The sequence below is a fragment of the Siphateles boraxobius genome, unplaced genomic scaffold (genome assembly GCF_051911475.1).
Source record: "Siphateles boraxobius isolate OS27281-9 unplaced genomic scaffold, OSU_SipBor_1 19, whole genome shotgun sequence".
In the NCBI taxonomy this organism is placed as follows: Eukaryota; Metazoa; Chordata; class Actinopteri; order Cypriniformes; family Leuciscidae; genus Siphateles; species Siphateles boraxobius.
The window spans coordinates 13,317,704-13,328,118 of NW_027508799.1; the positions used below are offsets into that span (position 1 = coordinate 13,317,704).

Here is a 10,415-nt window from a genome sequence, read left to right on the forward strand (position 1 = left end):
ACTAAATCTAAAATATCTTAAACTGTGTTCTGAAGATGAACGGAGGTCTTACGGGCTTGGAGTGACATGAGAGTGAGTCATTAATGACATCATTTTCATTTTTGGGTGAACTAACCCTTTAAATTTACCTTCAAGGGTTTAAGTGCTTAAAGCATTTTAGCCAAGGACAATTCTATTAAGGGTGTATAATTCATATCTTCGTGTGTGTTGCGATAGGATGGTTTAGTTTAGGGTTTTTTGTGTGCTTTGTGCTCTTTTTGTACATATGTGAAATTCCAAGAGTGTCTGTTTTATGGTTTGTATTTAAAAAAAAACTGTTATAAATGTTTGGGGTTTTTTAAAGAAAGAGCTGCTTTGGGACATATTCTGGTGGACTATCTCTTTACAATCTGTAACTAGTGTTGAAACATTAAATTGTGTCATTAAAATGAATCCATAAAGCCATCTTGAACTTTAAAATATATTTCTCACCTCCTATGGCACCACCATGATCAAGACTCCTACGTTTAAAGGCTCGAAATGTGATGAAAAGAGGGACCAGCACTGAGAACAGCCACCGCCATGGTGAGACTGGCTGCAGAGTACCTGCAAAACAGAATTTATATGCATTGAATTGTAAATCAAAAGTCAGAATCCTCTGACTTTAACATGACTTTTCGAAATTTAGTTAACTATCGCGACATTTCTAGGCCTGGATATATGACACTTTTTACATTCCCTAATGTTTTAAGGAAAGTGGGACCCCTGCTGTTTACTATTAATTTGCTATTTAAATTTGCTTTCAAGTCCAATCATTTAATGACAAAAAGCACACTTATTTACAACTGCTTAAAATAAATTTTGAGCCACAAAGACACACAATCCTGTGTGTGTATAGGGTGGAAAGAATCATGTATAAATGTCAATTTTTACCATTTTAAGTCACAATTTCTAGTGAGAAATAAGATTTGTAATTTTGAAATGTGTCCTTGACTATCTATAAAGTTAAATGATCTATTAAGTTGAATTCACTTTAGATCACTAGTTGTGAGGCTAAGGTGTCTGAAATAGGAGGCCCTTTCATACACTGGTAACGAGGCTGGTTTCACACACAGCCCTTAAGGATTCAGATACTACTAAGTAACTCCAAAGCATGAGAAGGAGAGCTCTCACCGTAGTAAGTGCTGGCAGTTATAGACAGGACCCAGAACGATAATGAAATAGCCAGTGTGATACACAACACGATCATATACGCCATCATCTTGATGTAATCTTTGATGAATATACCATCCTCAAATTGCATGTTCATTGAGGAGCGCACAGCTATGGAGAAAATCAAACAGAATAGAGTGAAATGTCAACCAAATGTTGCTTATTATTTTCTCAGGATTAAAAAAGTATTGTGTTAAAATTGATTGGTAATTCTAGTGCTACCTTCCCTTTCAAAAATCAGTCATGCTAATATCCTGTACAGCTACAGCTCCTCTGTGACAGCATGTATTGTAGAGGTGGGGGGCATAATCAAAGTTTCTGTCAAAATATTATAATTTCTACACTCATTTTGACTAATTTGTAATAATTTATTTACTATCACCGTCAATATCATCCAAAATAAGAAAAGTATCAAACTGACATATTTTGAGAACTCTGTTGGAATGCCATATTATTTTATAATATAATATCGGAGCCTCTTATCTTATAAATATTATTAGTATGACATTTTTGTAAGATTGTGTACAGGCTACTAACATCATGCTTTACCACTAACGTTAACATGACTATTAAACTATAACCAACAACACCTGAAATAATCCTGCCACAAATACTTGTTCCCCACTTGCTCCATGTTTCCTGAAGTACAGCCACGTTTGGAAGTTTGTAATAATACTGGGCAAAGAGCAAAGGTCTATTCGCTGTGAAAGTGTGAACTAGTAGACTGATTTCCGGCCAACTCAAACAAACAGCGAAGTCTGGCCTACGCACAGCGATTGGCGGAGGGCAAAGCGGGGCTTTACCTTGATTGGTGAAAATCTGTTGCTCCATGTCAGTAATTGGATGGCAAGTCGTCTATCAAGCGGGATCTGATCTTCTTCTTCTTTTGCTTTTATAGGGCTTTGCAAACGTCACTAGAGCACCTGCTTATGTACTGTGGCGAGACCAGAGAAAGTACAGATAACTACTCTGTGCCATTAACTCTTTCTGGACTGATAAAGAATTAGACTCTCTTTAAACACACTTTTCAGCTTTCACACTATCTGTAATTTGTCCTGAAACAACATACAACAGAAACATACTGTCATTTGTCATGTTTTTAAACATTTTCACCATGTCTCAATGGATTGTGTTTAGTACTATTTTAAATATTTTTACAATAAAATAGCAGACTTCCATGACTTGATGGCTAATTCCATAGTGTTTTAATTATTCTAAGTGCACAGACTCCACACCATACCTTTTTAAATATAATTTTATTTATTAATTTAAAATTTCATAAAAGTATCTTATATCCAGTTTTGGTTGAAGGCTTACTCATTACTTAATAATTAATTAATGTAAGTTTATTACTTTTCCCTTGAAAAATTAAAGTAAGGGATTACTCTTATTTTTTTCTGTAATTTAATTACAGTTACCTATGATATATAAATGATGCAATTCTATGCAAAATATAGCCAAGTAGATCTAACATCAAAATTTTAAGGTCTAAAGTATGTTAAAAAAAATGTAACCTTCTCCCCTTTAAATACTTGGGTCAGTTCAAGAATAAATGCATGTAATTTTATATTATTTATTTAAAACAGCAGTTTCATATTGTTTAACTGGTCGAGGTTGATATGGGATTTAGAAAGTAATAATGATGCAATACTTTTTAGAGAGAGTAATTAGTACAGTTATCTAATTACACTGAATATGTAAGGCTAATTAGTAGTTACTTAATTACTTTTTTAGAGTAACTTACCCAACACTGCTTATATCTTACAAAAATAATACATTTAATCTCAACTGATCTCAAAATTTTGTCTCATTGGTCACAGATTGTTTTTTAAATTTCTATAACAGTATAGTGGCAAATTAAAAGTGATAATGTCAATAGATAATGTAATGCTTTTGAGTTGGACTGTCATAAGTCAGTTATTTGTTGGAATAAAATTGGAACACAATTAAGCCTTTGCAAACTCTATAACAAGACTGAATTAGCTTGTGCTGTTATACAAACATTTAACCAATGCATGTGCTAAAGTTGAGTAGCAAATATGGCCAAGTCAAAAGAGCTCTCACAAATGCTATAGAACAAAATGTTTTATTACATTAGAAAGTATATGGCTAAAAGAAGATTTCCAAAACACTAAAGTTCCTAGAGACAGAGCTGGCAGCCTTATTCATAAGTTTAAAAAAATGTGTACCAGAAAACCGTTGAGTGTGTGCACAATATCATTCAGAGGAATACAATGTTTGATCAGAGCAACTGAGAAAACTCCTCAATTTACAGCCAAAGGCTTGCCAGATGAACTGATGGAAGGAGGGAAAAAAACATTTCAATGCAGAGTATAAGCAGAACAATAGACAAGCATGGAATTCATGCTGGGACATCTTGCCGAATGCCATTCTTGACCAAGAAGAACAAAAAGGCAGACTTGAATATGCTCAAATTAATTTGGATAGATCTGTGGAGTTTATGAAGTGAAATGACCAAACTGGAACTTTTTGGACCAATGGATCAGCGGTATATGTCTGGTGCAAAAAAGGACATCATGAATTCTTTGAAGAATAAAGCCATTTTGGCAAAGATGGTGATGGAGAGATTCCCTGATATGATTGTAAAGCACTTTGGGTGTACAGTAGTACATATGAAAGCGCTATAAATGCCTCATTCATTCATTCATTCATTCATTCATTCATTCATTCATGCCTTGGGTGCAGAGACGGAAGCTTGATGATCAATGGACTGCCAACCCAAAGTATACATCCAAATCTACTGAAGCTTGGGTTCAGGGATCAGTCATAGAATGTACTTGAATGGCCTCTACTGTCTTCAGATTTAAATATAACTGAAAATATTTGGTGGAATTTGAAGAAAGCAGTGATAATGTGAAAACCAAAGATTATCAGTGATCTGGAAGCTTCTTCAAGCGAGGAATTGGCCAAGATTTTAGTAGAGGTGACAGAAGCTTCTAAGCGCTTCTAAGCACTTATTAGAGGTTATAACAAATAAAAGATTCTGCACAAAATTTGAATTTTGGGGGTTGAATAATTTTCAATTTTATCAATTAAATATTTTTATTATATTTTTTTCCTTTTCTTTCATTTTTCATTAACTTTACATTCTCATAATCCCTCAAATGTGTATTAATAAACTTTCTATAATAGTTTAGGCTACTGTTGCCTTGGTTGAATTTTTTTCATAAAAGCAGCAAAATGTCTTGCAGGTCGAGGGGGTTGAATAATTTTGATTGCAACTGTATTACAAACATTTAAAAAGCAAATATTCATAAAGGCATTATAAAAAGGTGACCGTTTTAATGAGATATTCATTAAATTGAAAAAAATTATATTAAATCTATAACATCAGACATATTTTTAAACATCCCTTTATAATGACATAATGACCATGTTTCTCATCTATTTAACTAAGCAATTTAATAAAGAACTATAGACTAAGATATTATAGTAGACAAGGACACATTTTACAAATAGGTATTACAGGTATTAAATATAAAATTATGATAGAGAGTGATTAATCAAATAATCAAAGAACTGCACTTACCCAGTGCACTTACCCAGAAGAAGAAATGTATGATTTTTGTATCTCAGTGTGACTCTCTGCATGAAAAAGCATGATAATGCATTTCAAGACAGCGATCACATGATATTAAAAGGGCCCTGTGTTCTGGGACACCTTTGATAGCAGACATAACTGCAGCCCAATATGGTTGCCAAGTCTACTATTGGGCTACTTTTAAACTGTTGCCGTAGGTTGATTTTTTTCTGAAGGTTAAAGGTTTGACGTATTGCATAAATTATATTTGAATGAAATTCTTAAACTGATATTTCACTCCACATACATTATACCAGTGATGTAACTGTGCTAGAGTAAGGAGATTTTTTGTCAGGTAGGGCCACTGGTTGGGAGCCTTTGCTTGCTCCTGTTAGCTCTATCTTTCATAAGCTTTATGAAAACATACTGTGTTTATGATTGCTACCATATAGAGAACAACTTTTCAAGATGAAAATCATTAAAACATATGTTTTAGGTTTGGGAGTGCCATGTCATTTTAGAATTTGGGGTTAGTTTTGATTAGTCAACAGGCTGTTTTTGTTATGCAGATTTGGCAACCCTGCAGCTCAATTACCATATTCATCTGCATGACCCATCAGATCATTTCTGAGAAACAGAGAGTTCACCACAATATGCAGTAAAATTACAAGTTGTTCTCTATTGATGAAAGTATAGAAAATGGCCATGAATGGGTTCTTGGTCTTGTAACCCCTTATAAAACAAAAATGTATGGAATATACTGGAAAATATGATGCAATGTTAGGTTACACTTTATTTCAATAGTCACTTTAGACATTCTACTAACTATAAATAACTTTTCAACTACATGTCAACTTACTCTCCTTAGAGTATTAGTAGACTGTAGTAGACTGTCAGTAGACTGTTAAGTTAGGGTTCGGGTTAGGAGAATAAGTTGACTTATAGTTGCTTAGTTACTTGTAGTCAGTAGAATATCTGTTGGGGGACCAACAAAATAAAGTGTTAGCAGATATTAAGCATACACTCTACTAATATGTGCCCCACTCTACTAATGAGGGTTAGTTGACATGTAGTTGCAAAGTTACTTATAGTTAGTAGAATGTCTACAGTAAAGTGGACTATCGAAATAAAGTGTTACCCAATATTATATTACATAATACATTTCCATATATGAGAAATATATTTTTTCAACATACTGCAGTATATGCATGGGCCATGTATGGTTATATATTGATACATATAAAAAAAATATAGAGCAATGAGGACAAAAACTGCACAAATTTTCTTTAAATAAAATAGCTTTATTGAAAAACTTAGGGCATTTCTCTTTCATGAGTTAATGCATGGGTTTACATAAAGCTGAACACATTCATAAACTTTCACCTCACTTTATAATGTGCATAGTTACACATTTCATACATAAAAATCTGTCTATTCACCAATCTGGAAACTCAGACTGCTGTTCCACCTCATTCACCTGGACACCAAAAAAAGATCTTTACTAAATATAAATAATTAGTTATAAAGATTATAATTATAATAATTAAAACAAACTATATGTAAAATGGTCATTATAATACCCTAAAACAATAAAGGTTGTTTGTGGAGAAAATAGGCTTTATTGAAAATTCATGAGATTAATAACAATTACATGAGCTGGGTAGATTACTTACAAATTCTAGTCTGTAACTGAGTCAAAATTACATGACAAAAACTGTAGTTAGTAATGTAATCTAGATCAGTGGTTCCCAAACTTTTTGAAAGCATGGCACCCCTTTGGAGTGTTTTTTTTTCCACGGCACCCCAACCCAATTAAACTAAACGGACATGTGTACATACATATATACAATTATATCGAGCTGAGTAAACAACAAATGAAGCATAAACAGCAGCATGAATTTATTATGAATGCATCATAACAGACATAATATGAGGCGAACAACCCCTTCAGATGAATCATCTGTCTATTTACAACTGGACACACGTCAACAGGCTTATTTTAACCAATAAGGCTACTGTATGTGAGAACCATTGGAACAAAACAGATTTAAAGATACTTAACTTTAAATAATAATAAACAAATCCAAATATTTTTTTCTTTAGTTCCTCGTTTGCTTTGTTCAAACCTGACCTTATAACTTATAACTTAAAAAATAAAATATCTTTGCATGGGTATTGCCCGGGTTTATGTCCGTCGGTCTTCTGGGCTTTGACATTTCTGGTTTTCTTTAAAGTTATAAATGTATCCATATTTGCCCTGTCCTGTCAATCTGCGTGAAATATAAAATTGAGCGCGCACCATTACAAAGGGCAGAGCGAGCGGGACAATTCCCTCCCGAGAACAGTCCAATTAGCGGTAAATAAACATTTCAACTTTAAATGTATGAGATATATCAGTGTTTTTTCGCTTATTCATTTTCGTTTGGACATGCATATGTTGGTGTTTTGATATTATTTTAAAATATGCTGTAAAAGTTTATTATATGGTACGATAGTTATTTTAGGCTCTTTAAATTGGAAAATAAAGCTGAGATTCTTTGGCACCCCTAGCCAGTTGTCACGGCACCCACTTTGGGAACCACTGATCTAGAGGAGCCTGGGGTACTTCACGGTAGGCGAAAAGGAGGTACAGCAGCCATTTATCCCAGTCTTTGCCAGAGTCTGAAACAAATTTCTTTAACATATTCTTTAGAGTCTGATTGAACCTTTCAACAAGACCATCAGTCTGAGGGTGATATGGGGTTGTTCGTACTCTTTTAACACCCAATAGTTGATAAACTTGGTGCAGTGTGCGACTCAAAGTTAGTGCCCTGGTCTGTCAGAACCTCTTTTAGTATGCCTACTTGCAAAAAGAATTTTAACAAGGCTGAAGCTATCTGCATAGCAGTAACATCTCTCAAGGGATATGCTTCAGGGTATCTCGTGGCATAATCTGAGATTATTAAAATAAACCGGTTTCCTGTCTGCCTTATGTCAATTGGTCCAACAACATCCACCCCTATTCTCTCAAAAGGTACATCAATCACAGGCAGAGGGATTAGTGGTGCATTTGCAGGAGTCCGACCAATAGTGAGTTGGCATTCAGGACATGTCATTCTGGGCCAATAAAATCTTTTAGATATTCTCCAACATGTCTTTGCGAACCCTAAATGACCTGACCATGGAATGGAATGACCTAACTTTAACACCTCACTTCTTTGTGCTTTAGGTACAACAAGCCGAAGATCTCCTTCCTTAGTCTGCTTATACAGGAGTTCATGTTTCAACACAAAAGGATCAAGTAAAACATCAGTATCATCCTTTTGCTTAACCTGATCAAAACATGTGACTAGGGTTGGGTCTTCCCTCTGCAACTGGGCTAGCCCATTCAGAATAACCATGTCTGACTCACATACAGGTCCTTCTTAAAAAATTAGCATATTGTGAGAAAGTTCATTATTTTCCATAATGTAATGATAAAAATTAAACTTTCATATATTTTAGATTCATTGCACACCAACTGAAATATTTCAGGTCTTTTATTGTTTTAATACTGATGATTTTGGCATACAGCTCATGAAAACCCAAAATTCCTATCTCAAAAAATTAGCATATCATGAAAAGGGTCTCTAAACGAGCTATTAACCTAATCATCTGAATCAACTAATTAACTCTGAACACCTGCAAAAGATTCCTGAGGCTTTTAAAAACGTCAAGATTGTGGAGAAGGACCGATTCCAGACCTTGGGGGACCTGCGGAAGCAGTGGACTGAGTCTGGAGTAGAAACATCCAGAGCCATTGTGCACAGGCGTGTGCAGGAAATGGGCTACAGGTGCCGCATTCCCCAGGTCAAGCCACTTTTGAACCAGAAACAGTGGCAGAAGCGCCTGACCTGGGCTACAGAGAAGCAGCACTGGACTGTTGCTCAGTGGTCCAAAGTACTTTTTTCGGATGAAAGCAAATTTTGCATGTCATTCAGAAATCAAGGTGCCAGAGTCTGGAGGAAGACTGGGGAGAAGGAAATGCCAAAATGCCTGAAGTCCAGTGTCAAGTACCCACAGTCAGTGATGGTGTGGGGTGCCATGTCAGCTGCTGGTGTTGGTCCACTGTGTTTTATCAAGGGCAGGGTCAATGCAGCTAGCTATCAGGAGATTTTGGAGCACTTCATGCTTCCATCTGCTGAAAAGCTTTATGGAGATGAAGATTTCATTTTTCAGCACGACCTGGCACCTGCTCAGAGTGTCAAAACCACTGGTAAATGGTTTACTGACCATGGTATTACTGTGCTCAATTGGCCTGCCAACTCTCCTTACCTGAACCCCATAGAGAATCTGTGGAAAATTGTGAAGAGAGAGTTGAGAGACGCAAGACCCAACACTCTGGATGAGTTTAAGGCCACCATCGAAGCATCCTGGGCCTCCATAACACCTCAGCAGTGCCACAGCCTGATAGCCTCCATTCCACGCCGCATTGAAAAAATCATTTCTGCAAAAGAATTCCCGACCACGTATTGAGTGCACAACTGAACATAATTATTTGAAGGTTGACTTTTTTTGTATTAAAAACACTTCTTTTATTGGTCGGATGAAATATGCAAATTTTTTGAGATAGGAATTTTGGGTTTTCATGAGCTGTATGCCAAAATCATCAGTATTAAAACAATAAAAGACCTGAAATATTTCAGTTGGTGTGCAATGAATCTAAAATATATGAAAGTTTAATTTTTATCATAACATTATGGAAAATAATGAACTTTATCACAATATGCTAATTTTTGAGAAGGACCTGTAGTTCAGGTTAAGCAATCTCCTCGTTAGCCTGTTCTGAGGCGTCAATCAAGCCTGCTACCCAATCTCTACGCTGTTTCAGCCTGTTGTCTTCTGTTGGTCCTGACTCAGTCTCAATATCAGCTGAACAAAAAGGCAAGGTTTGCAAGGGATCTTCTGGGTCGCGTGTTGTCTGCACTGCCTGCTTTGACTAAGACCTTGTCACTACCCCACACAATTCTCTGTCCAGCAGTAATTCAGCCAACACTGGCATATCTGTGCCAAGGAGTATGGGATAGGGAGGAGTCTCAGCAATTCCAACCTTCATCAGATAGGACTGACTCAAGACTTCAATATACACTTCTGCAGTAGGCAATGGAATGTTGTCCCCATGTACACAACAAACAGTAACTGTCTCTGTGTCACTCCAGTCTTGTATGGGCACATATCTGCTCTGCACTAGCGTATATGAACAACCAGTATCTACCAAGGCTAAAACAGGTCTACCATTCAACAATACAGATCTAATTGGCTGTGAGTTACATTTCATGGGGAATGACTGAACTGGATGAGGGACATAACAAAGGCTTGCCATTTTGGGTTTCTTCAGGGGGCATTGAGGTCTAGTATGGCCTGGCTGACCACAATGATAACAGAGAAAGAACTTATCTGAAGCAGCAGAGAGGAGCAGCAACTGGCTGTGGTTGAGACGGAAGAGTCTGGCTGGCTGTGTACAGGCCGCCATGCTACGGTTTCGTAGAATTCTTGAAAACTTGAAGAGTCTGTTGGTTTATTTGTATAGTTTGCATAGTAATTACAGTCATTACGTTCCTGTGTATTTTGTGTGAATGAGGATTGGTGTTTATTGTGTTTTGCGGTAGTATGCCATACGGAACCGTTGCCACTGGCCGCTTTAACGTCCGCAGTGGGGCTCGAC

General features: G+C 36.2%; 1 protein-coding gene across 4 annotated transcripts in view; it reads right to left on the minus strand.

Moving 5' to 3' along the window:
• The window catches only part of tmem19 (transmembrane protein 19), a 35,931-nt gene extending 31,110 nt beyond the window's left edge, over window positions 1-4,821 (minus strand). Inside the window, exons 1-4 of one of the 4 annotated variants that reach the window (XM_077235362.1) lie at window positions 4,755-4,821; window positions 1,995-2,125; window positions 1,153-1,302; window positions 472-585 (exon numbers count right to left, since the gene is read on the minus strand). In XM_077235362.1, coding sequence (XP_077091477.1) covers window positions 472-585; window positions 1,153-1,302; window positions 1,995-2,022 — 292 coding nt within the window. In that variant the 5' untranslated portion in view covers window positions 2,023-2,125; window positions 4,755-4,821. Of the gene's footprint in view, window positions 1-471; window positions 586-1,152; window positions 1,303-1,413; window positions 1,510-1,781; window positions 1,920-1,994; window positions 2,126-4,741 lie in introns of those variants that run through there. The other 3 variants (XM_077235363.1, XM_077235364.1, XM_077235365.1) reach the window with 3 other exon arrangements.
• Window positions 4,822-10,415: the final 5,594 nt, after the last annotated feature.